The sequence below is a fragment of the Lithobates pipiens genome, unplaced genomic scaffold (assembly GCF_037356315.1).
Source record: "Lithobates pipiens isolate NorthernLeopardFrog02 unplaced genomic scaffold, aLitPip1_a1.2 Scaffold_22, whole genome shotgun sequence".
In the NCBI taxonomy this organism is placed as follows: domain Eukaryota; kingdom Metazoa; phylum Chordata; class Amphibia; order Anura; family Ranidae; genus Lithobates; species Lithobates pipiens.
Window position 1 is genome coordinate 1165034 of NW_027507784.1, and position 26863 is coordinate 1191896.

At 52.6% G+C, this 26863-nt stretch overlaps 1 protein-coding gene across 1 annotated transcript; it reads left to right on the forward strand.

Moving 5' to 3' along the window:
* The first annotated feature begins 464 nt into the window (after positions 1-464).
* Positions 465-23069, forward strand: LOC144000306 (uncharacterized). Its single transcript, XM_077494039.1, has 9 exons — positions 465-2805; positions 5624-5723; positions 5830-5937; positions 6375-6481; positions 10198-10312; positions 10403-10468; positions 11589-11778; positions 11852-12006; positions 19841-23069. The coding sequence occupies exons 1-9, from the start codon at positions 542-544 to the stop codon at positions 20477-20479; spliced, it is 3744 nt and encodes a 1247-aa protein (XP_077350165.1). The 5' UTR covers positions 465-541; the 3' UTR covers positions 20480-23069.
* The last annotated feature ends 3794 nt before the right edge of the window (positions 23070-26863 follow it).

Genomic DNA, 26863 nt, shown 5'->3' on the forward strand with positions numbered 1-26863 from the left:
GGGGTAGTATATTGGGGTATATATAGGTGGAGGGGGTATATATGGGGTGGGGGAGGGGTACACACGGACTGGGGGTTGGTAGTTGGGGTGGAGTTAGGGGCGAGCCTTCAGTCACATCCGCTCTGTTCATATTCGGGTGTGTTAATAAAGTTTTTGAAAGAGAACTTCGCCGCACTTCCTTGTTTGTCTCTCCTCCTAGAGCTGATTGGTCAGGCGGCCTGGCGCTGAACGCTGATTGGCTGAGACTCCGCCCTTTTTTCAGAGACCGCTACTTCCTTTTCCTGGTTCCGGGCTCCGCCCTTCTGCGCCCTGCACGCACCATGCCCCTGATTGGTCAGGTGGCCTCAAGCTTAGCCAGTCGCCGTTTATCTTACATGCGTACCCGGACAGCCATACGTGTCTCTCGCGCTAATTGGCTGCATCTAGGTCCCCGCCCACTTCCTGCCGCTCGCTGATTGGCCGAGGTTCTGGCAGGGCTGGACAGGGATTGGTGGTTACCCTCCGCTGTCATTTGGGCCGGTGAGCGCCGCAGAGCCCCGACATGGAGCCTCCCCCGCCCGGGCCCTGCTCCTCTCCGCCGGGGCCCCGGCCTGTGCCGCCCCCCCGGAAAGGCTCCATGGAGCGACGGCCCCACAGAGAGCCCAGCGAGGTCCGGGGCCCCGGAGGACAGCCAGGGACCCCAGAGAGGGCGACAGTCACCCAGAGAGTGCTGATCGTCATGGAGGGCCGAGCGATCGCCTCAGAAGAGAGCAGCCTGGGGGGCCACGGGGGCCCTCCACTACAGTCTATGGATCCCAACAAGATGGGACCCCCACCGCCTGGGAACACCGAGAGCCAGGGGCCCCGACACAGCGAGATCCAGGGGCCCCTACAACCCCAGTACATCGTTACCGAGATTCAGGGGCCCCGACACAGCGAGAGCCAGGGGCCCCTACAACCCCAGTACATCGTCACCGAGATCCAGGGGCCCCGACACAGCGAGATCCAGGGGCCCCGACACGACGAGAGCCAGGGGCCCCTACAACCTGGGAGCACCACCGATCCGGTGCCCCTGCTGCACCAATACACTGTTATTGAGAGCCAAGGGCCCGTACCACACCAATACATCTTATCTGAGAGCCACGGCCACCTACCAACTGGGAGTAACACCATTGCAGAAGATTCGGGGCCCCCACCGCTGCAGTCTACCATTACCGAGAACCAGGGGCCCCTGCTGCTTGGGAGTACCACCACTGTGCCATATCCAGCACCCCTACAGTCACAATACACCATAACTGAGAACCAGGGGCCCCTCCCACCTGGGAGTACCACCATAGGGCCACCAGCTGGGAGCATCACCACTGTGCAGGATCCGGGGCCCTTACCACCACAGTACACCGTGCCGGAGAGCAAGGGGCCCCCAGAGCCCGGGGCGTCCGCTGGTGTGCCAGATTCGGGGCCCATACCGCCACTATACGCCCCATCAGAGAGCCGGGCTGTGGTCACGGTCAGCACTGCGCCTCATGATGAGCTGACGCCACCCCCGAGGGACTCTCCAAGAAAAGCCCCACTGATCAGACCTGTGTGGGTAATGCCAAGAAAGGTCCCGGAGAACCTCAGGGGCCCTCCAGCTGCACACAGTAACACTGGACAAGGAGTCGCCGTAATACTGCCCCCAGGGGAGGGAAGTGCAATACAGACCTCGGGGGAGGTAACCATAGAGCACATGGCCACACAGAGAGTACCGCCCCCGCAGGACTCCCTGACACACCTCGTTCCATCTCAGGGCCGAACAACATCCGAACTGCCCGATAATCTGCCAATAAAGGGGACACAGGAGACGTCACAAGATGGCGGACAGCGGGCTCGGGGCGCTGTGGCGTCACTCCTTAACAAGCGTGGTGAAGAAGTGATGTCTGACCCCGATGCCGCAGCTGAGAAAATGGGGCCCCCACCACCTGTGATGCAGGGCCCAACCTCTACAGAGGCTCCAACACGTGGCGGGCAGAGTGAGCCCTCTGTACCCCCCGCCACAACCTCTACAGAGGCTCCAACACGTGGCGGGCAGAGTGAGCCCTCCGTACCCCCCGCCACAACCTCTACAGAGGCTCCAACACGTGGCGGGCAGAGTGAGCCCTCCGTACCCCCCACCACAACCTCTACAGAGGCTCCAACACGTGGCGGGCAGAGTGAGCCCTCCGTACCCCCCGCCACAACCTCTACAGAGCAGCCGCAGGACTCTTTTACCCCGGACATTATAGTCCTACCAGAGAGCACCCTCCCCGATGGTTCCTCCCACAGCTCCTCGGCTCCCCCACCGGGCTCTGCGATTGGTCCACCCGCTTCCTCCACCCTCCCTCAGCAGCAGCAGGACACTTCGGAGAAGAAGACTTTGCCTGGCCAGAATTCCACCCCTCAGACGAGCGACCTTCCCCCCACGGGTCCCCCACCCACCCAGCTGGGGACATCCCTCTCTCCAAGTCGTATCAATGACCCCTCAAGCCCTCATCGGAGCGTGTCCTCCAAACCCCCACTTCCCATCCCCCCCAGATCCTCCCTCTACCCTGGCCACGCCCCTTCTATACGGGAGCAGGAGCCCTCCCTCAGCCTTGACACCGCCTCTCTGTCCAGCTTCAGGTCCAAGGCCCCCGCCCCCGACACACTCAGCTACCTGGACTCTGTCAGCCTAATGTCAGGCACGATGGAGTCCCTCAGCCACCTGGACGACGCCAGCTCTCTGGGCTCGGACTCTGAGATCAATGGCATGCCCTTCCGCAGGACTGACAAGTACGGCTTCCTGGGAGGAAACCAGTTCAGCGGCAATGGGTCAGTATGTGAAGAACAATCTCGCTCATTTAAGAGGGGGGGGGGGCTGCAGCACTATATATAGATGTATGTGTAGCCTTTCCCCGTCATCTCAGAGGGGTGGGCAACCAGGGAAGTGGAGGGGCTAGTTTGGGCAACCAGGCAAGTGGAGGGCCTGGTTTGGGCAAGTGGAGGGCCTGGTGTGGGCAACCGGGTAAGCTGAGGGCCTGGTGTGGGCAACCGGGTAAGCTGAGGGCCTGGTGTGGGCAACCGGGTAAGCTGAGGGCCTGGTGTGGGCAACCGGGGAAGTGGAGGGGCTAGTTTAGGCAACCAGGCAAATGGAGGGCCCGGTTTGGGCAAGTGGAGGACCTGGTGTGGGCAACCGAGTAAGCTGAGGGCCTGGTGTGGGCAACCGGGTAAGCTGAGGGCCTGGTGTGGGCAACCGGGTAAGCTGAGGGCCTGGTGTGGGCAACCGGGGAAGTGGAGGGGCTAGTTTAGGCAACCAGGCAAATGGAGGGCCCGGTTTGGGCAAGTGGAGGACCTGGTGTGGGCAACCGAGTAAGCTGAGGGCCTGGTGTGGGCAACCGAGTAAGCTGAGGGCCTGGTGTGGGCAACCGAGTAAGCTGAGGGCCTGGCGTGGGCAACCGAGTAAGCTGAGGGCCTGGCGTGGGCAACCGAGTAAGCTGAGGGCCTGGCGTGGGCAACCGAGTAAGCTGAGGGCCTGGCGTGGGCAACCGAGTAAGCTGAGGGTCTGGCCTGGGCAACCGGGTTAGCTGAGGGTCTGGCCTGGGCAACCGGGTTAGCTGAGGGTCTGGCCTGGGCAACCGGGTTAGCTGAGGGTCTGGCCTGGGCAACCGGGTTAGCTGAGGGTCTGGCCTGGGCAACCGGGTTAGCTGAGGGTCTGGTCTGGGTCCGTTTATGATGATGGTCAGGAATAGAACGGTGGTGGTCGGGATTTGGATGGTGATGGTCCGGAGTGTCAAGGTGATACTTGGGTTTTGGATGGTGATGGATTTGGATGGTGATGGTCGGGAGTGTGATGGCAATGGTTGGGCTTTGGATGATATGTTCAGGAATAGAACGACGATGGTTGGGATTTGGATGACGATGGTTGGGATTTGGATGACGATGGTTGGGATTTGGATGACGATGGTCGGGAGTGGATGGTGTTGGACAGGAATAACGGTGATGGTTGGGTTTTGGATGACGGTGGTTGGGTTTTGGATGATGGTGGATTGGGATTTTGATGGTAATGGATCGGGAGAGGCACAGTGATGGTCAGGAGTGGATGATGTTGGACAGGAATAGAACTTTGGTAGGGAGTGGGACAGTGATGGTCGGGATTTGGATGATGATGGTCAGGAATAGAACGGTGGTGGTTGGGTTTTGGATGACGGTGGTTGGGTTTTGGATGACGGTGGTTGGGTTTTGGATGACGGTGGTTGGGTTTTGGATGGCGATGGATCGGGAGAGGCACGGTGATGGTCAGGAGTGGATGGTGTTGGACAGGAATAACGGTGGTGGTTGGGTTTTGGATGACGGTGGTTGAGTTTTGGATGGCGATGGATTGGGATTTTGATGGTGATGGATCGGGAGAGGCACGGTGATGGTCAGGAGTGGATGATGTTGGACAGGAATAGAACTTTGGTAGGGAGTGGGACAGTGATGGTCGGGATTTGGATGATGATGGATTGGGCTTTGGATGATGATGGTCAGGAATAGAAGGGTGGTGGTCGGGCTTTGGATGATGGTCAGGAATAGAACGGTGGTGGTCGGGATTTGGATGATGATGGTCAGGAATAGAACGGTGGTGGCCGGGCTTTGGATAGTGATGGATCGGGATTTGGATGGTGATGGATCGGGATTTGGATGATGATGGTCAGGAATAGAACGGTGATGGATCGGGATTCAGAGGGACGGTGATGGTCAGGAATAGAACAGTGATGGAAAGGAGTGTGAGGGTGTGAGTCAGGAATGTAATTTTTTATAGGAAGTGGGACAGTGATGGTCAGGGGTGGGACAGTGATGGATCGGGATTTGGATGGTGATGGATTGGGAAAGGGAGTGTGATGGTGTTAGTCAGGAATATAATTTTTTAGGGAGTGGGACAGTGATGGATTTGGATGGTTATGGTCGGGGGTGGGACGGAGATGGTTGGGATTTGAATGGCGATCAGGAATAGAATGGTGATGGTCAGGAGTGGGACGTGATGGTTAGAAATAGAACTTTGGTAAGGAGTGGGACAGTGATGGTCGGGTTTTGGATGATGGTCAGGACTAGGACAGTCATGGTCGAGATTTGAATGGTGAGGGAACGGTATAAGAACTGTGATGCTTGGGATTTGAATGATGGTCATATGGTCGGGAATAGGACGGTGATGGTTGAAATTTGTATGATGGTCGGGAGTGGGATGGTGATGACGGTCGGGAGTGGGGCGGTGGGAGTGGGATGGTCAGGAGTGGGGTGGTGGTGGTGGGACGGTGATGACAGTCGGGAGTGGGGCGGTGGGAGTGGAATGGTCGGGCCGGTAGGGAGTGGGGCGGTGGGGGTGGGACGGTGATGACGGTCGGGAGTGGGATAGTCGGGAGTGAGGCAGTGGGAGTGGGATGGTCGGGCCGGTAAGGAGTGGGGCGGTGGGAGTGAAATGGTCGGGCCGGTAGGGAGTGGGGCGGTGATGACGGTCGGGAGTGGGATGGTCGGAAGTGAGGCAGTGGGAGTGGGATGGTGGGGCGGTGGGAGTGGGACAGTGATGACGGTCAGGAGTGGGATGGTCGGGCCGGTAGGGAGTGGGGCGGTGGCGCCGGTCGGGAATTGACCGGTGATGTTCTTTCTCTTGCAGGGAGGGCTCCATTTCTGTGGAAATCGCCCGGCAGAGAGAGTTGAAGTGGCTGGACATGTTCAATCATTGGGACAAATGGCTGATCCGGCGATTCCAGAAGGTGAGAACTATGTCGCCCACCTATAGGGGATCGCATACATTTGGTAGGACAGAATGGTATAGTCCAGGGACCGTGTTCACTAACCTCCCTTCTGTCTCATGTACAGGTGAAGCTGCGATGTAGAAAAGGAATCCCATCTTCTCTACGTGCGCGGGCGTGGCAATATCTCTCCAACAGTCACCATCTCCTCAGCAAGAATCCGGGGAAGTTTGAGGTAATTCCTGCCCCCCACCCCCCCTGTGTGCGCTATCCTCGGTGTGGCGGTCAGTGTGCGCTATCCTCGGTGTGGCGGTCAGTGTGCGCTATCCTCTGTGTGGCGGTCAGTGTGCGCTATCCTCTGTGTGGCGGTCAGTGTGCGCTATCCTCTGTGTGGCGGTCAGTGTGCGCTATCCTCTGTGTGGCGGTCAGTGTGCGCTATCCTCTGTGTGGCGGTCAGTGTGCGCTATCCTCTGTGTGGCGGTCAGTGTGCGCTATCCTCTGTGTGGCGGTCAGTGTGCGCTATCCTCTGTGTGGCGGTCAGTGTGCGCTATCCTCTGTGTGGCGGTCAGTGTGCGCGCTATCCTCGGTGTGGCGGTCAGTGTGCGCGCTATCCTCGGTGTGGCGGTCAGTGTGCGCTATCCTCCCTAAGCTGTGATGGTTGGTGTGTTGCAGGAGTTGGAGAGACATCCTGGAGACCCCAAGTGGCTGGATGTGATAGAGAAGGATCTTCACCGGCAGTTCCCATTCCATGAAATGTTTGCTGCGCGTGGGGGCCATGGGTGAGTTTGGATTTGTAGTTTGGGATGGGGTCGGGGTTTGTAGTTTGGGGTGGGGTCGGGGTTTGTAGTTTGGGGTGGGGTCGGGGTTTGTAGTTGTGGGGTTTGTAGTTTTGGGGTGGGGTCGGGGTTTGTAGTTTGGTGTGGGGTCGGGGTTTGTAGTTTGGGGTGGGGTCGGGGTTTGTAGTTTGGGGTGAGTTGGGATTTGTAGTTTGGGGTGGGGTTGGGGCAGGATGGTGGTCTGTTGGGGGGAAGGTAATGAGTTGGGGTGGCCTCAGGTAGGGGTTGGGATAGGGAGCGAGGCATGGTGGACAATGGTGGTCTGAGGGGGGCGGAGTGTGAGTTGGGAAGGCAGTTTGAGGTGGGGAATTGTAGAATGGGGGTGGTACTCTGGGGGCAGGTGGGGGTGGATTGGGGTGGGAAGTTTGGGTTTGTCTTTTTTTGCTCTTCATACTCACCTCCGTGGATGCAGCCTAAGACCGATGCTGCAGCTTTGCCCCACCCTCTCTGCACTGAGAAACGAGCCACCAAACATAACTCGGTTCTCACTCCTCCCTGAGCAGAGCGATGCTGACTGCCAGTCAGCATCGCTCCTCCATGCTCATTGGATCGCTGAGCTGTGGCGGGGCGGATTAATGAGCCGCTGAGACTATCGGTCAAGGCAGCTGGCGGGTCCAGACTTTGGAAGTCGGGGTGATGCGGTGCCTCGACTGATAGCAGTGTCTTCAGACCGCTCTCTGCTGAAAACTGGTCACAGGAGTGCAAAACGAATTGCCCCATAGGAGAAGCCCACCCTAAAAAGCTCAGGATGGACTCCTCCTTTAAAGATGGCAGTCTGGAGTGAGGGAAGGGGCAGGTTAGGTGTGGTGGATGGTTTGGGGGTGATTTGGATTCTGCAGTGTTTAGTTCCATAGAGTTGGGCAGAAGGTAGTAAGTTGGGTTCTACATTGTTGGGTGGAGGGGATTGAGTTGGGTTTTTAGAAGTTGAATGGAAGGGGGTGAATTGTTGGGTGAAAGCGGGTGGGTTCTGTTTTGCATTGTTGGGTGGAAGGGGGTTGGTTGGGTTGTGCGTTGTTGGATTTGCAGGGGTTAAATTAGGGTCTGCATTGCTGGGAGGGGGTAAGTTGGGTTCTGCAATGTTGGATGGGAGGGGGTGGGTTGGGTTCTGCAATGTTGGGTGGAAGGGGGGTGGGTTGGGTTTTGCGTTGTTGGATGGAAAGGGGGTGGGTTGGGTTCTGCAATGTTGGATGGGAGGGGGTGGGTTGGGTTCTGCAATGTTGGTTGGAAGGGGGGTGGGTTGGGTTTTGCGTTGTTGGATGGAAAGGGGGTGGGTTGGGTTCTGCAATGTTGGATGGGAGGGGGTGGGTTGGGTTCTGCAATGTTGGATGGGAGGGGGTGGGTTGGGTTTTGCAATGTTGGATGGGAGGGGGTGGGTTGGGTTTTGCAATGTTGGATGGGAGGAGGTGGGTTGGGTTTTGCAATGTTGGGTGGAAGGGATTGAGTTGGGCTCTGCAATGTTGGGTGGCAGGGGGTGGGTTGGGTTCTGCAATGTTGGATGGAAAGGGGGTGGGTTGGGTTCTGCAATGTTGGGTGGAAGGGATTGAGTTGGGTTCTGCAATGTTGGGTGGCAGGGGGTGGGTTGGGTTCTGCAATGTTGGATGGGAGGAGGTGGGTTGGGTTCTGCAATGTTGGGTGGCAGGGGGTGGGTTGGGTTCTGCAATGTTGGATGGGAGGAGGTGGGTTGGGTTCTGCAATGTTGGATGGGAGGGGGTGGGTTGGGTTTTGCAATGTTGGGTGGAAGGGATTGAGTTGGGCTCTGCAATGTTGAGTGGAAGGTGTGAGTTGGGGTCTGCATTGGGTGGAAAGAGGTGGGTTGGGTTCTGCAATGTTGGATGGGAGGGGGTGGGTTTGGGTTCTGGAATGTTGGATGGGAGGGGGTGGGTTTGGGTTCTGGAATGTTGGATGGGAGGGGGTGGTTTTTGGTTCTGGAATGTTGGATGGGAGGGGGTGGGTTTGGGTTGTGGAATGTTGGATGGGAGGGGGTGGTTTTTGGTTCTGGAATGTTGGATGGGAGGGGGTGGTTTTTGGTTCTGGAATGTTGGATGGGAGGGGGTGGTTTTTGGTTCTGGAATGTTGGATGGGAGGGGGTGGGTTTGGGTTCTGGAATGTTGGATGGGAGGGGGTGGGTTTGGGTTTTTCAATGCTGGGTGGAAGGGATTGAGATGGGTTCTGCAATGTTGAGTGGAAGGTGTGGGCTGGGTTCTGCAATGTTGGGTGGAAGGGGGGTGGGTTGGGTTTTGCGTTGTTGGATGGAAAGGGGGTGGGTTGGGTTCTGCAATGTTGGATGGGAGGGGGTGGGTTGGGTTCTGCAATGTTGGATGGGAGGGGGTGGGTTGGGTTTTGCAATGTTGGGTGGCAGGGGGTGGGTTGGGTTCTGCAATGTTGGATGGGAGGAGGTGGGTTGGGTTTTGCAATGTTGGGTGGAAGGGATTGAGTTGGGCTCTGCAATGTTGGGTGGCAGGGGGTGGGTTGGGTTCTGCAATGTTGGATGGAAAGGGGGTGGGTTGGGTTCTGCAATGTTGGATGGAAAGGGGGTGGGTTGGGTTCTGCAATGTTGGATGGGAGGGGGTGGGTTGGGTTCTGCAATGTTGGGTGGAAGGGATTGAGTTGGGTTCTGCAATGTTGGGTGGCAGGGGGTGGGTTGGGTTCTGCAATGTTGGATGGGAGGAGGTGGGTTGGGTTCTGCAATGTTGGATGGGAGGGGGTGGGTTGGGTTTTGCAATGTTGGGTGGAAGGGATTGAGTTGGGCTCTGCAATGTTGAGTGGAAGGCGTGAGTTGGGGTCTGCATTGGGCGGAAAGAGGTGGGTTGGGTTCTGCAATGTTGGATGGGAGGGGGTGGGTTTGGGTTCTGGAATGTTGGATGGGAGGGGGTGGGTTTGGGTTCTGGAATGTTGGATGGGAGGGGGTGGTTTTGGGTTGTGGAATGTTGGATGGGAGGGGGTGGGTTTGGGTTCTGGAATGTTGGATGGGAGGGGGTGGGTTTGGGTTCTGGAATGTTGGATGGGAGGGGGTGGGTTTGGGTTGTGGAATGTTGGATGGGAGGGGGTGGGTTTGGGTTCTGGAATGTTGGATGGGAGGGGGTGGGTTTGGGTTTTTCAATGCTGGGTGGAAGGGATTGAGATGGGTTCTGCAATGTTGAGTGGAAGGTGTGGGCTGGGTTCTGCAATGTTGAGTGGAAGGGGGTGGGTTGGGTTTGTGTTGTTGGATGAAAAGGGGCTGGGTTGGGTTGGGTTCTGCATTGTTGAGTAGAAGGTGATAAGTTGGGCTCTTCATTGTTGGCTGGCAGGGGGTGGGTTTTGCGTTGTGGGTTGGGTTCTGTAATGTTGGGTGGAAAGGATTGAGTTGGGTTCTGCAGTGTTGGGTGGAAGGGATTGAGTTGGGTTCTGCAATGTTGGGTGGAAGGGGGGTGGGTTGGGCTCTGCAGTGTTGGGTGGAAGGGGTGGGTTGGGTTCTGCAATGTTGGGAGGAAGGGGTTGAATTGGGCCATACAATCACAATGGGGGGAAGCATTTAAGAATAGAATATAAAACATGTTGAGTAGACTATCGGGTGGTGATCTTGGGGTAGGCTTGTTGTAGAACGTTATAAAGGGGCTTCCTATGGTCAGTATATATTGCTGTGACCTCGTTCCTTAATGCTGTGATTGGCCCCCATTCAGGCAGCAGGACTTGTACCGTATACTGAAGGCATACACAGTGTATCGCCCGGAGGAAGGCTACTGTCAGGCACAGGCTCCGGTGGCCGCGGTGTTGCTGATGCACATGCCAGCAGAGGTAATAATTCTGTGATTTCCAGTGATGTCAGTAGGGATTGTGTTATCCTCGTATTCTGCTTAATTACAATGTTTCTGTCTGACCCCCCAGCAAGCATTCTGGTGTTTGGTTCAAATCTGTGACAAGTATCTGCCAGGATATTACAGTGCCGGCCTGGTGAGAAAACCGCCCCCCCCCCCCCCCGCCCCTGTAACTGACCACTTACAGTTCACATTTGTGTCGTCCTCTACTTTACTGACTGTGTCCCCCTTCTGTCCTCCGATCCTCACTATCTCCTCCCCCTTCTGTCCTCCGATCCTCACTATCTCCTCCCCCTTCTGTCCTCCGATCCTCTCTCTCCTCCCCCTTCTCTCCTCCGATCCACTCTCTCCTCCCCCTTCTCTCCTCCGATCCTCACTCTCTCCTCCCCCTTCTCTCTTCCGATCCTCACTCTCTCCTCCCCCTTCTCTCCTCCGATCCTCACTCTCTCCTCCCCCTTCTCTCCTCCGATCCTCACTCTCTCCTCCCCCTTCTCTCCTCCGATCCTCGCTCTCTCCTCCCCCTTCTCTCCTCCGATCCTCGCTCTCTCCTCCCCCTTCTCTCCTCCGATCCTCGCTCTCTCCTCCCCCTTCTCTCCTCCGATCCTCGCTCTCTCCTCCCCCTTCTGTCCTCCGATCCTCGCTATCTCCTCCCCCTTCTGTCCTCCGATCCTCGCTATCTCCTCCCCCTTCTGTCCTCCGATCCTCACTATCTCCTCCCCCTTCTGTCCTCCGATCCTCACTATCTCCTCCCCCTTCTGTCCTCCGATCCTCACTATCTCCTCCCCCTTCTGTCCTCCGATCCTCACTATCTCCTCCCCCTTCTGTCCTCCGATCCTCACTATCTCCTCCCCCTTCTGTCCTCCGATCCTCACTATCTCCTCCCCCTTCTGTCCTCCGATCCTCACTATCTCCTCCCCCTTCTGTCCTCCGATCCTCACTATCTCCTCCCCCTTCTGTCCTCCGATCCTCACTATCTCCTCCCCCTTCTGTCCTCCGATCCTCACTATCTCCTCCCCCTTCTGTCCTCCGATCCTCACTATCTCCTCCACCTTCTGTCCTCCGATCCTCACTTTCTCCTCCCCCCTTCTCTCCTCCGATCCTCACTCTCTCCTCCGATCCTCACTCTCTCCTCCGATCCTCACTCTCTCCTCCGATCCTCATTACTATGTGTCTAGGCTTTATTCTCTTCCCCCTCCCCCCTCCCCCAGTGATTGGTGTCCTCTCAGTGTTTCTCATACCCGTTTCTCTACTGACAGGAAGCCATACAGCTGGACGGAGAGATTTTCTTTGCCCTGTTGCGTAGGGTTTGCCCCATGGCTTACAGACATCTAAAGAAGTTTAAGATTGACCCCATCCTGTATATGACGGAGTGGTTTATGTGTATCTTCTCCCGTACTCTTCCTTGGTCCTCTGTCCTGCGTGTATGGGATATGTTCTTCTGTGAAGGTGGGTGTGATGATACCAGCATAGCATTGTACTGCACACATAAAGGGGGTGCTGATTTCTTCTTGTCTTGTAGGGGTGAAGATTGTTTTCCGGGTCGGTCTTGTGTTGCTTCGGCACACTCTGGGGTCAGTGGACAAGCTGCGGAGCTGTCAAGGCATGTATGAGACCATGGAGAAATTACGGAGCCTTCCACCTCACTGTATGCAGGAGGAAGTTCTTCTGCCGGAGGTGAGTCGTCCTCTCTCTTCCTTTTTTTATATACGGAGCAGTGCAGGCTTCCCCGATCCTCATCACCTTTAACTCTGCAGAATCTCTGCTCTACTTCTGCTTTGTGTTACATTGCTGAAGGCTTTATATGTGGTCTTCTGCTCTGGTTTTTCGCATTGACACTTCCTCAGTTTCAGGTGATTGGCTTATTTCAGAATTCTTGTTTTTAAAGACACAGAGCATAGTAGAAAGCACAGTCCTAAAAGGGGTATAGTATAGAAAGCCGTGATGTACAGATCAATAAAGAGGTCACATTCAGTTGTGAGACCTGAAATTTTCTTTTATCTTAAATTAGAATTCCAGCTTATACCCTAACTAGTCTTACAACATGACGCCCCCCCCCCCCCCAAACACCTGGTACTAAGGATTGGGCTGATGGGGGAGGTAGAAGAAGGGGGTATACGATGGGGTTATCGGGTAGAGGTACTCTGAGGTTGAGAGGGATGGGTGAGAACCTAGTTTCTTTTATCGTACACCACGGGACACAGAGCACCATAGTAATAACTATGGGTTATATGCCACCTATAGGTGAATGGACACTGGTACACTCAAAATAACAGGAAGTCCCCCTCCCATACTGGGAGCACCTCCAGTTTTTTGGCCAGTGTCTAAGGTGTTGGTCACGGTTGATGAAGTGCTAAGAGAGCTCCGGTAAGTTATCCTTGACGAGATCAAGGAGCTGTGCAAATGGATCCATCCAAAAGCCAAAATGGATGGTACCCGGGCCTCGTGGAAGAAGAAACGAGGTTCAGGCCTGTAATGCATTCTCTTTTGAGAGCTGGACCCTGGGATCCGGCACCTTGGTCATGTCTATACAACCAAAGAGTTCTCTGGGAGGGTGCTGTACAGGTCCAAGGGAGTGAACCCCATAAAGGGGGACCTGGTCCTTGAAGGTCTGTCATGACACGGCCCGCCGTGATGGGTGAAGGCTGGATCTGTCTGTGATCTTCTCCAGCAGTCCTGCGGCGGGACGGGTAACCGGAAGTCAGGGAGAGCCTAAGGAATGTAATATATATTATTATATATAAATTCACTTTTGGACTTTCTTCTGTGAGTGTGCATTGCCTTGCCTGTGTTTTGCCACTAGAGGGTGTAAAAGCAACACACGTGGCTTCCAACATTCCAGGCTTCCCCGGTGTTGGGCTCAGTGTCAGCAAAGGCTTCTGTGGACAGCATTGCTCCCTCTCCCTGCTGTCAGCCATCAGTAGGGGTTTTGGGGGGACCATCTGTATTCAGCACAGCGGTTAGGTTCCCCCCTGCTGAGACCCTTTGCCATGGGACCGGCCTATCCTCACGTGCGTAAAAAGTTTTCTATTTTTTTGGGGGGGGGGGGGGGCGGCCTGAACCTGGAACACGGGGGACGTGGCTTAGACACTGATGGCATGCACGTGATACACTGCACAGGCACAATGCTTTTACTGGCTTTAAAAGCTTTTCACTCTGGAAGTGTCTGGTTGGCTGACGGAGGGACACAGAGCATACAAGGGCATGTAAGCTGTATGGGTGTTTGGATACAGGCATTTTTTTAGGGGGCACGTTTTTCTCAGAATTTAGACTGAGCTTTTATAGCGGCATGTTCATTTGCTGGACTAAGGCTCGGCAGTAGATGCACTGTGTTAGTACCTCTGCTTTTTGTGCTTAGGACTATGTCTTCCCGTAAAAAGGGGAATACAACGGGGAGGGGGGGGGAGTGCAAGGTCGCTGCGGTCAGAGTCTGAGGCTCCTAGTCGCACGTCCGCAGTTCAATCCTCCCCTGAAAGACCTGGACCATTGGGAATCTGAGCCACCTAGACTCTCAGGCATTGTAGCTACCTCCAACATTTCAGCCTCTGCATACGTCACGAAGGATGATTTGGCTCTGGCTGGTTTGCTGATGTGCTCGCATCTTCCTCCCGAGGAGGGGAGAAAATGCGGTGGATCCCCCTTTTCCTGCCCTTGACCTTCCAGTATTTGGAATGGGCAGGAGATATTGTGGTACCTTTTTGTTTGATCGGACAAAAGTTCGGATGACTCCTCTTCTGAGGGTTCAGCATCTGAAGAACTTTTCTCAACTTCGCAATCTCAGAAATTGCTAATCCAATCCCTTACAGAGTTGGGTCTGTTCTGGATATAAATTGCCCCCTGCAGAGGTGGATGATGTTTACCTTCTCCTCCTTGGGTTCGCTAAAACCCCCACAGGGTTCACAATCCACCTGTTACTGAAGCAACCGCTTTTTTATGCTGATTGGGATCACCCAGATAAGCAGTTTTCTCGTCCTAAGCCCTTCTACACACAGTCGGAGAATCCGTCGGAATGTGTCCTATCGGACCGTTTTGTCGGATATTCCGACTGTGTGTGGTCTGCATCGGACTGTTTCCGTCGGACCAAATTTTCCAACTTGCTGGAAATATTTTCCGACAAACTGGTCCGATCGGACATACTCCGATCATGTGTAGAGAATTCCGATCGGACAAAGTGCCACACATGCTCAGATCAAATTCCTACATCAAAGCTATTGGCTACTAGCCTGAATGTAGTCCCATCGTAACGAAATTACGTCATCACGTTCTGAAAGTTTGGATTTTCCGACAACTTTGTCCGACCGTGTGTGTGCAACAGTTTCGGACACAATCCGTCAGGCAAAATCCGTTGGACAAAATCTGACGGATTTAGTTGTTGAAATGTCCGACCCGTGTGTACAAGGGCTAAGAAGTTCTCTATCCTATGGAGAAAAAGTTTACAAAGAGGTGGGATTTGCCAGCGGTAGATGCTGCTATCTCCTCTATGAAGAGGAGTTTAACTTGTCCCGTGGACAAAGTACAAGTGTTTAGAGATCCAGCTGATAAGTTGGAGTCTCTACTTAAAGCCTTGTTTGCTGTAGCACAACTTGCAATAGCAGTAAATGGGCATCTGTCAATCCCTTAGGGACGAATTCAAGCAGGTTATTGAGAGTTCCTGCTCTAAACTGAAGAGGCCCAAAATCTTGTTGAGCTACCTAGGGCCTTATACTTTGCAGTGGACGCTATCAAGGATTCTATCCATCAGGCGTCTCGCCTTGCGCTCATGTTGATACATATATGTAGGATTCTGTGGCTAAAGAACTGGTTAGCCAAGTTACCATGCAAGAAGCTCTTTGGCTGGGTTTCCCTTTCATGAAGAAAGGTTGTTTTGGGGAAGATTTGGATGAATATATCCAAAAGATTTCTGGGGGTAAGAGTACCCTCCTGCCCGTTTTAAGGAAAAAGAATAAACGTCCTTCTTTCAAACATGCTTCCCCTCCGATGCCTCTGGGAACAGCCTCCAGGCAGTCTCGACGGTCTCCACCGTCAGAGGCAAAGAGTAAGCCTCATAACCAAACACAGGGCCAGAAAAAGCCCTGGGGTCAAAAGTCCACACGGAGTCCCAAGGTTCCCTTGTGAAGGAGATCCCCGCTCTATCGAGTGGAGGGAAGACTTCGGCAGTTCAGAAACTTGGCAAAATCCAAGACAAATGGGTCATCTCTGATAGCCCTGGACTACAAACTAGAGTTCCAAGAGTTTCCACAGTCTCATTTTGTAAGATCAAACGTTCCCAAGGACCCAGTAAAGAAAAAGTCCCTTTTTCTGGCACTGGACCTGTTAAGGTCTCGGGGAGTAATAATAGAGGTCCTCGCAGAAGAGAGGGACATGGGGTTTTATTCAAATCGCTTTACGGTACCAAAACTAAATGGAGATGTCAGATCCATTCTAGATCTCAGGAATCTGAATCTCTTCCTAAACATCCGCTCCTTTCCAATGGCGTCAATCCGGTCAGTTGTATCCACCCTACGGGAAGTAGAAGTTCTAGCTTCAATAGATATCAAAGATGCGTATCTACATGTGACAATTTTTCCTGCTGACCAGAAGTTTCTGCGGTTTGTGGTAGAGCAGCTCCACTTTGTTTGTGGCCTTGCCCTTCAGGTTAGCCACCGCTCCCCGAGTGTTTACAAAAGTTCTAGCCCCAGTACTTGAAAAACTAAGAGGCCAGGGTATAGCAGTAATGGCATACCTAGACGACCTACTGGAGGATCAGTCAGTAGCACAGTTAAACCAAAGGGTGTCCAGAACGGTCTGTTATCTGAGACGCCTGGGTTGGATTCTCAATCTAGAGAAATCATCCTTTCGGGCAGTAAGAAGGCTGGAGTATTTGGGCCTGGTCATAGGCACAATCCAGGAAAGGGTGTTTTTGCCTCAGACAAAAGTCAACGCTCTGAGAGCTGGTCCAGGTGGTCAAGGCAAGGAAGGGTCCTTCCATTCACCTTTGCATGAGATACTAGGGAAGGTGGTAGCTTTCTTCGAATCGGTTCCCTATGCCCAGTTTCATTCAAGACTGTTGCAACACAGCATTCTGTCTCCTTGGAACAAAACAGATCCAAGCCTTGGATTGTCCAATGAATCTGGCTCCAAAAGTACGCCAGTCTCAATTGGTGGTTGATGACCAGGAATTTACAGAAAGGAAAATCCTTCATTCCAGTTTCCTGGAGAGTAGTAACAGATGCCAGCCTATGGGACTAGGGAGCAGTTCAAGAAGAGACCACTGTTCAAGGAAAGTGTCCAGAGTCCGAGAAGACCTTGCTCATCAATATCCTAGAGGTTCGGGCAGTATGTCTGTGTCATGGTTATGCAGTGATCTTCCTCTGGTTGCTTACCTCCCCTCGTGTTCTGACTAAGAGGCCAGCCACTTCCACCTGGTGGTTTTTATAATCTCTCCTCTAAGAGTGTCTCCACCCCAGGCCCTATCAGGGATCCCTATATTAACCTGTGCACTGCAAGCCAACAGGGCTGATCAAACTGTCAGGTCCCCTTGAGGCGAGGTGACAGATGCACACCGTAGGGATCAGGAGTGCACCGCAAAGGTTGTGGACCCTACGGCTGACTGCTGCGGACGGGGGACAGATCCCACCGGGGTTAGAGCGTAAGATTCCCTGGGGCGCGGAGTCTAAGAGCCAGCAGGTGTTCACCAGCGCCTCTAGAGGTGAGGATGGACTGGGCTGCAACTGGCTCCAGGTCGCGACCCCCAGGGTCTCCCAGCTCGCACCCACAGCAGGCAACAGGAGGATAGGGATAGTGAGGGATAAAGCCAAGGTCGGGGGCCACAAGCAGACAGGAATAGTCAGGGACACGCCAAAAGGTCAGGATCACAGGCAAACGGGGATAGTCAAGGACACGCCAAAGTCAGTAACAGAACAACAGAAGCGCACACGGCAGGTAACAGGAAGCTAACACACAAAGGTTGATCAGCCCTGTTGGCTTGCAGTGCACAGGTTAATATAGGGTTCCCTTATAGGGCCTGGGGTGGAGCCATGCTTAGAGGAGAGGTTATAAAAACCACCAGGTGGAAGTGGCTGGCCTCTTAGTCAGAACACATGAGGGGAGGTAAGTAACCAGGGGAAGATCACTGCATAACCTTGACAGTCTGGCTCTAATAGCCTGGAGGTTCAGGTTGCTGATCCCCCTGTCAGGATACAATCTGACAAGGCCACAGCAGTGGCCTATATCAAGCACCAGAAGCCACGTAGCCCAAAAGGGAGGTGGCACTGGTGTAGTGGTTAGCACCTTTCACTAGCAGCAAAAAGGACCATATTCTGTCTTGGGCAGAGAAACGAGTTCCTCGCCTATCTGCAGCCTGCATTCCAGGAGTGGAAAATTGGCAGGCAGATTTCTTGAGCCGTCAACAGTTGTTGCCGGGAGAATGGTCTCTACGTCCCAATGTCTTTTTGGTCCTATGCCAAAGATGGGGGTATGCCACACGTAGATCTGTTGGCGTCCAGTTTCGACGAGAACAAGGGATCTGCTTGCACACGGATTAAATGCGTTAGTGACCCCCAGGGGAATCAGTTTTCACTGATTTATGCATTCCCTTCAGTTCAGCTATTACCACAGCTGCTCCACAGGATCCGGGAAGAAGGGAAGCCGGTAATCTTAGCCCCGGCATGGCCCAGAAGACCCTGGTATGCAGGGATCGTGAGATTGGCAGTAGGGGAGTCATGGACTCTTCCATCTCGCCCAGACCTGCTGTCGCAGGGACCGGTATTCCGTCCTGCTAAATTTAATGGTGTGGCTATTGAAGCCCACATTATAAAAAAAATCAGGGGCTTTCAGGTTCAGTAGTTCAGTAGTAACCACCCCGATTAATGCCAGAAAGCCGGCCTTCAGGACCATATATTATAGAGTCTGGAGGGCCTATGTCTCCTGGTGTGAAGCCAAGGGTTGACATCCTTGAAAGTATGTCATAGGAAGAATTCTGGCCTTTCTACAGTTAGGAGTAGACATGAAGATGGCCTTGAGTATAATCTAGGGTCAGATTTCGGCCTTGGCCGTGTTTTTTCCAAAGGCCGCTTGCTTCACATTCATTAGTCCGGGCATTCATACAAGGGGTAACTCTGATAACTCCGCCAGTTAGAATACCCTTGTGCCCATGGGATTTGAATCTGGTTTTGTCAGTGTTGCAAAGACAAACCTATACGTAATATTCGTTTTGCTCCTTTTGACAAGGAAATTGGTATTCCTGGTTGCGGGAACCTCCGCAAGAAGTGTTTCAGAGTTGGCTGCTTTCTCTTGTAAAGAGCCATACTTTAATCATTTCATAAGGATAAGGTGGTGCTGCGTCTTCACCCAACCTTTTTACCAAAGGTAGTGTCTGGTTTTCATCTGAATCAAGATGTTTCGCTACCTTCCTTTTTTTCCTGAACCTCATTCTGTAGAAGAAAAATTATTGCATTCTCTCTATAGGGAGAGCAGTTGAGGTCTATCTGAAAGCGACTGCTCAGATACAGAAAACTGATGTTTTTGTTTGTGTTGCCAGAAGGCCCTAGAAAGGGCCAGGCAGCATTGAAATCTACTATTGCTAAGTGGATTTGTCAGGTGATTAGTCAGGCTTGTGGTCTGAAAAAGGTTCCTAAAGCCCCCTCTACCCAGGCAGTCCGTGCTTCATAGGCAGTGCATCACCAAGCCTCTGTGGCTCGGATTTAAAAGGCTGCTACTTGGTCGTCAGTAAATACATTCACAAGATTCTATCAAATGGATGTAAGATGGCAGGAGGACACCGCCTTTTGGCGTAGTGTGCTGCGGGTACCAGTATAGGTCCTCACGCCTGACGGTGGCTATCTACTTTTTCTCCCTCCCCTCAGGTGGCAATGCTTTGGGACATCCCACATAGTAATTACTATGGTGCTCTGTGTCCCGTGATGTACAATAAAGAAAATTAATAGGATTTTTATAACAGCTTACCTGTAAAAATCCTTTTCTTGGAGAACATCACGGGACACAGAGACCCCTCCCCTCTTATTGGGATAAGTATATATTGCTTTGCTACAAAAACTGAGGTGCTCCCGGTATGGGAGGGGTTATATAGGGAGGGGGACTGTAACAGTGTCCATTCACCTAATAGGTGGCGTATAACCCACATAATTATTACTATGGTGCTCTGTGTCCCGTGATGTACTCCAAGAAAAGGATTTTTACAGGTAAGCTGTTATAAAAATCCTATTATCAAGGATTGGAATGATGGAGATTGGTGAGGTAGAGGGAGGGGTTTGCAATGGGGTTATTGGGTAGAGGTACTATGTGTGGTTGAGAGGGATTGGTGAGGGTCCAGTATCAAGGATTGGGGTGATGGTGGTGGAAAGGGGAGGGGGGTAAAGATGTGAGAAGGGCCTGGGATGGAGGGAGGAGTTCAGTGATCCTCTCAGACTTGCAGTTGGGAGAGGTGGGGGGGCTTTGTGTAGTAGAGCCTTTTCTATTATCCCAGAGAATTCTGTGATATTTTTTCTTGACATTTTATATTTTGACTTTTCAGGTGAGCGCCCTCGCGGTTACAGATGCTCTTATAGAAAGGGAAAGCAATACACAGCTGCGCAAGTGGAGAGAAAACCGAGGAGAGTTGCAGTACCGCCCTTCACGCCGCTTACACGGGGCTCGCCAAATTCAGGAAGAAAAGCTGCGCTTGAACCCTTCTCTGAGCGGTAGTCGGCTTAGCTTATCCAGCCTATCCAGCCTTCGAAGGCCCTCTCCTCCCAGCAGTCCCGCTCTCGCCCTCCAGCCACCGGAGTCTGTGGTGGTGTCTGAGGGTCTGCATCCTGTTCTGCCTTCTCCCACCGCCAATAAAGCACCCTTGGGACCACCCAAGGAGGCCGCCAAGAAGGGTAAGGAGAAACAAAAAGAACAGGACAAAAAGAGAGAGAGGGAAGAAAGGGAGCGGGAAAAGAAGAGAGAGAAGGAAGAAAGAGAAGAGAGGGAGCGCGAGCGGAAAAGGGAGAAAGAGCGAGAAAAACAAAGAGAAAAAGAAGAAAAGCGACTTCAGAAAGAGAAGGAGAAAGCAGAGGCCAAACAGAAGAAAGAGAGGAAAGTTTCTTTCCGTCGTAAGGAGGCGTCTTCCCCAGCCACTGACTCCACCCAAAAGAGTGGCACTGGCTCAGCCGATGATACGTATTTCTAACAGACCACATTGTGGATTCTTCGAGTGGAACTGTGTGTCAGTCACTGGATAGTCTTACGAAGAGAGGGAGGTCCTCTGTCTGGGGAAAGTCCTGCAAGACAGGACATGTTTATATTCTGGATCAGTGTTACCTCCAGCAGGGCACTCCTGGATATCTCCCCCTGCCCCGTTTTGTTCAGGCTGGTCTCTCCTGATACTCTGGTCTGTAAGGTGCTCTCTCTGGCTCCTGATACTCTCTGAAGTTATTGTGGACGTTACAGATTTTAACTGCTCCACATCTTAGGAAACCCAAAACCTGGAACTGGAACCACTCCAAAGCTCTTCCCCTTTTTTTTTTTTTTTAACACCCCCTTTCCCCATTCTTTCCTTTCCCCCATCCCTCTACCCACCAACTCCAGCAGCCCATAGCATTTCTTCAACATTTCCTGGGATAACCCCAGCAACCCTGATTTCAGGGTTTCCCTATATGAAAAAAGAGGGAGGACAGTTGGTTTGGTAGTCATGTAAATGGATTTGTGTGTGCATTATTCAGTTCTAAAAAACATGACCAGGTCTGTAATAATCTTTAATCTCTGCTCAACTCCCCCCCCCCCCCCCCCCCCAGGTGTTGCTGACTACTTGCCGAAGACTAACACTCCAAGTCTTCCCTTGATCGTATGTCATACTTATTCATTCCCTCCCCGACTGACCTTTGTGCAGTGGGCTGTGGTGCGTGCCCATGGCGGTGCCTTGCGCAATGGGCTGTGGTGCGTGCCCATGGCAGTGCCTTGTGTACAGGCAGAAAGTTACATGAAGTGTTATGCACTCCACATCGAGTAAAGGAAACTGTTTATGTTTACAACCCTGAGAAGATTGCACTCCTCCCCTGTCCCTACCCCCTCTGCTCTGCGCATGACCCCCCCCCCCCCCCCCTGCATTTCAGGTATACACTTTTATTTGTATATATTTTGGTTGCGTTGCTTTCTGTTTTTAAATGATATGTGAGTGTGATGTATACATGAGAGCCTCTGATAACTGGATCCCGATCTGACCCTCGGCATTTCATTCTGGAACAAAGCAGAGCGTCGCACTCTGCACCTGGAGCATAGGACGACCCAAGCCTTGTATTTGTATGTACATATATGTATATTTCTTTGTCTATTCTATCTAAAGAAACCAACTGTTGTTGCTCAGTCATGCTGTATTGACGCCGTAAATTGTCCCTCTCCACTCTCTTCTCCATCCCTTTAGTCCCCCTCCAACTTCTGGCCACCCTCCTGTCTTTTTTCTCTATCCCTCTGGCCCCCTTCCTCCCTCCGGTCTTTTCTCTATCCCTCTGGCCCCCCTCTGGTCTTTTCTCTATCCCTCTGGCCCCCCTCTGGTCTTTTCTCTATCCCTCTGGCCCCCCTCCGGTCTTTTCGCTATCCCTCTGGCCCCCCTCTGGCCTTTTCGCTATCCCTCTGGCCCCCCTCTGGTCTTTTCGCTATCCCTCTGGCCCCCCTCTGGTCTTTTCGCTATCCCTCTGGCCCCCCTCTGGTCTTTTCGCTATCCCTCTGGCCCCCCTCTGGTCTTTTCGCTATCCCTCTGGCCCCCCTCTGGTCTTTTCGCTATCCCTCTGGCCCCCCTCTGGTCTTTTCGCTATCCCTCTGGCCCCCCTCTGGTCTTTTCGCTATCCCTCTGGCCCCCCTCTGGTCTTTTCGCTATCCCTCTGGCCCCCCTCTGGTCTTTTCGCTATCCCTCTGGCCCCCCTCTGGTCTTTTCGCTATCCCTCTGGCCCCCCTCTGGTCTTTTCGCTATCCCTCTGGCCCCCCTCTGGTCTTTTCGCTATCCCTCTGGCCCCCCTCTGGTCTTTTCGCTATCCCTCTGGCCCCCCTCCGGTCTTTTCGCTATCCCTCTGGCCCCCCTCCGGTCTTTTCGCTATCCCTCTGGCCCCCCTCTGGTCTTTTCGCTATCCCTCTGGCCCCCCTCTGGTCTTTTCGCTATCCCTCTGGCCCCCCTCTGGTCTTTTCGCTATCCCTCTGGCCCCCCTCTGGTCTTTTCGCTATCCCTCTGGCCCCCCTCCGGTCTTTTCGCTATCCCTCTGGCCCCCCTCCGGTCTTTTCGCTATCCCTCTGGCCCCACTCCGGTCTTTTCGCTATCCCTCTGGCCCCACTCCGGTCTTTTCGCTATCCCTCTGGCCCCCCTCCGGTCTTTTCGCTATCCCTCTGGCCCCCCTCCGGTCTTTTCGCTATCCCTCTGGCCCCACTCCGGTCTTTTCGCTATCCCTCTGGCCCCCCTCTCTACCCTCTGGTCTCCGCTTTATCCCTCTGGCTCCCCTCCATCCTCTGGTCTGTTGTCACGCCCTACTCCCTCTCTCTACTCTCCCTGTCACACCTCTGCTCCATGCTCCAGTCCCTTTGCACCCTCTTTGTTGTCCTCAGTGGTTTGCATGATACATTTCATATGGGCCACACCAGTGTGCGGCAGCCTCTCCTGCACTGAAGATTGGAACTGGATCATATTTAATATTTCGGATGTGTGAGGATTTAGGGAACAGTGTATGGGGAGGGTTTACCTGCATTGCTGTTACTCCTCATCCTTGGCTACAACATTACAAAGATCTAACCCTAAACTGAGTGTCGTCTCATCATTCCCCCCCCCCCCCCCCCCCCCCCCACATTGAGGGGATCTTGTCTGAGTGTAGTTCTATTGGTCATGGAAGCTTGTGCAACACATGGCCACAATCTCTGTCCCTGGCGGGGAGCATGTACGGTTGGCCATTGGTAGACAATAAGTCACTGGAAATACAGATAAATGTTTATTGTGAAAACAGTGTCACATAAGTCAGGAGAATACCAACTTTTGGAAGGATCCCTTCCTCGTGGCAACATGGAGACCTACAGTATCTTACAAAAATAAGTACACCTCTCCAGTCACATTTTGTGTAAATCTTTTCATGTGACAACACTGAAGAAATGACACTTGTCTACAATGTAAAGTAGTGAGTGTACAGCTTGTATAACAGTGTAAATTTCCCGTCCCCTCAAAATAACTCAACACACAGACATTAACCACCTCAATACCAGGCACTTACACCCCCCTTCCTGACCAGACCAATTTTCAGCTTTCAGCGCTCTCACAGTTTGAATGACAATTACTCAGTCATACAACACTGTACCCATATGAAACTTGCGTCCTTTTTTCCCCACACAAATAGACCTTTCTTTTAGTGGCATTTAATCACTAGTGGGGGGGTTTTTATTTTTTGTGCTAAAAATAAAAAAAACTAAAATTTTGTGAAAAAAAAATGCCTTTTTCTTTGTTTCTGTAATAAAATTTTGCTAATTAGTAATTTTTCTTCATACATTTTGGCCAAAATTTATACTGCTACATATCTTTGGTAAAATCAGCCAAATGAGTGGATATTATTTGGTGTGTGTGAAAGGTATAGAGTTTACAAAAATTGATGAGATCTGATCAGGCCTTCAGTACATCAGGTGAGTCTCATTTCTGGAGACACCAACAAGTCAGGAAAGTACAAATCCCCCCAAATGACCCCTTTTTACAAAGTAGACATTCCAAGGTATTAAGTAGCATGGTGAGTTGTCATTTTTTCCCAAAATTTTCATCTTATCAGGTTATTTCTCAGGCACAGCATATGCATACAACAAATTACACCCCAAAATACATTCTGCTCCTCCTCCTGAGTACGGCGATACCACATGTGTGAGACTTTTACACAGCCTGGCCACATACAGAGGACCAACATTGAAGTGGCACCTTCAGGCGTTCTACCAGCAAAAATTACACATCTCATTTCACAACCACATATTACACTTTTGGAGGCCCTGGATCACCAGGACAATGGAATTGCCCATAAAATGACCCCATTTTGGAACGCAAACACCCCAACGTATAATCTGTGAGGCATAATGAGTCTTTTGAACGGTTCATTTTTTTCCACAAGTTTTTGGAAAATGTGGGAAAAAATTAAAACTTATTTTTATTTTTTTTACACAAAGTTGTCAATTTATAAGATATTTCTAACACATAGCATGTATATAGCAAAAATTACACCCCAAAACACATTCTGCTACTCATCCCGTGTATGGCGATACCACATGTGTAGGACTTTTACACAGCCTGGCCACATAGAGAGGCCGAACATTGAAGTAGTACCTTCAGGTGTTCTAGGAGCATAAACGACATATCTCATTTCATTCCTACCCATCACACTATTGAAGGCCCTGGAGCACCAGGACAGTGAAATTACCCACAAAATGACCCCAATTTTGAAAGCAAACACCCCAACATATATTCTATGAGGCATGGGCTGCAAATAGGTACTCTGATGGCCTGGTGACAGGTACTCGGGTACTCTGATGGACGGTGACAGGTACTCGGGTACTCTGATGGACAGTGACAGGTACTCGGGTACTATGATGGACTGGTGACAGGTACTCGGGTACTCTGATGGACGGTGACAGGTACTCGGGTACTCTGATGGACGGTGACGGGTACTCGGGTACTCTGATGGACTGGTGACAGGTACTCGGGTACTCTGATGGGCTGGTGACAGGTACTCGGGTACTCTGATGGACGGTGACAGGTACTCGGGTACTCTGATGGACCGTGACGGGTACTCGGGTACTCTGATGGACTGGTGACAGGTACTCGGGTACTCTGATGGACGGTGACAGGTACTCGGGTACTCTGATGGACGGTGACAGGTACTCGGGTACTATGATGGACTGGTGACAGGTACTCGGGTACTGAGATGGACTGGTGACAGGTACTCGGGTACTCTGATGGACTGTGACAGGTACTCGGGTACTCTGATGGACCGTGACGGGTACTCGGGTACTCTGATGGACTGGTGACAGGTACTCGGGTACTCTGATGGACGGTGACAGGTACTCGGGTACTCTGATGGACTGTGACAGGTACTCGGGTACTCTGATGGACGGTGACGGGTACTCGGGTACTCTGATGGACTGGTGACAGGTACTCGGGTACTCTGATGGACTGGTGACAGGTACTCGGGTACTCTGATGGACGGTGACAGGTACTCGGGTACTCTGATGGACGGTGACAGGTACTCGGGTACTCAGATGGACTGTGACAGGTACTCGGGTACTATGATGGACTGTGAGTGACAGGTGATATAATGGGTGGTGACAGGTCCTCTTTATTGGTGGGGGGGCAATCAGTGTGCTTGATGTGTACTGTAAGCGTTAACGAGATGTTACCGCAATCTCCTCACACACCAATCGTGTGTGAGGAGGAGATTGCGGTAACATCTCGTTACCGCGGTTTGTTTACATTGAGTGGTCGGCCTTAAAAAGGATCACAGCCAATCACGTGGGTAAACAGCCGACCAATGGCTGTTTACCAGCGTTGGTGACGAGCAGTGTTCCCGGGAGTGGAACCATCTGTGATCGGCCGTGACTTCATCACAGCCGATCACGTGGTAAACAGCCATACCCAATGGCTGTTCACCCCCATCGGGGGCGAGCGGTGTCTCTGTGACACGCCGCCACCGAAGGAACAGGAATGCGCGCTCACGATTGCGCGCATTCCCTGTTTAAACAGGAGGACGTCATATGACGGCCTCCCGCCACAATAGGTGCGCCGCCCAGCAGTCATTTTAGGGCCGGCGGTCAGCATCTAGTTAATGTCTAAACCGCTGGCAACAAAAGTCAGTACACCCGTTAGTGAAAATATCCAAATTGCGCCCAAAGTGTCAATATTTTGGGCATGGAGGTCACCAGAGCTTCACAGGTCACCACTGGAGTCCTCTTCCCCTCCCCCATGATGACATCACAGAGCTGGTGGATGTTGGAGACCTTCCTCTCCTCCACCTTCCCTCTGAGGATCCCCCACAGATGATCAATAGGGTTTAGGTCTGGAGACATGCTTGGCCAGTCCATCACCTTTACCCTCAGCTTCTTTAGCAAGGCAGTGGTGGTGTTGGAGGTGTGTTTGGGGTGGTTATCATGTTGGAATACTGCCCTGCGGTCCAGTCTCTGAAGGGAGGGGATCATGCTCTGCTTCAGTATGTCACAGTACATGTTGGCATTCATGGTCCCCTCAATGATCTGTAGCCCCCCAGTGCCGGCAGCACTCATGCAGCCCCCAGACCATGACACCCCCACCACCATGCCTGACTGTAGACAAGACACACTTGTCTTTGTCCTCCTCACCTGGTTGCCCCCACACACGCCTGACACCATCTGACACCAAATACCTTTATCTTGGTCTCATCAGACCACAGCACATGGTTCCAGTAATCCATCTCCTTAGTCTGCTTGTCTTCAGCAAACTGTTTGTGGTCTTTCTTGTGCATCATCTTTAGAAGAGGCTTCCTTCTGGGATGACAGCCATGCAGACCAATTTGATGCAGTGTGCGGCGTATGGTCTGAGCAC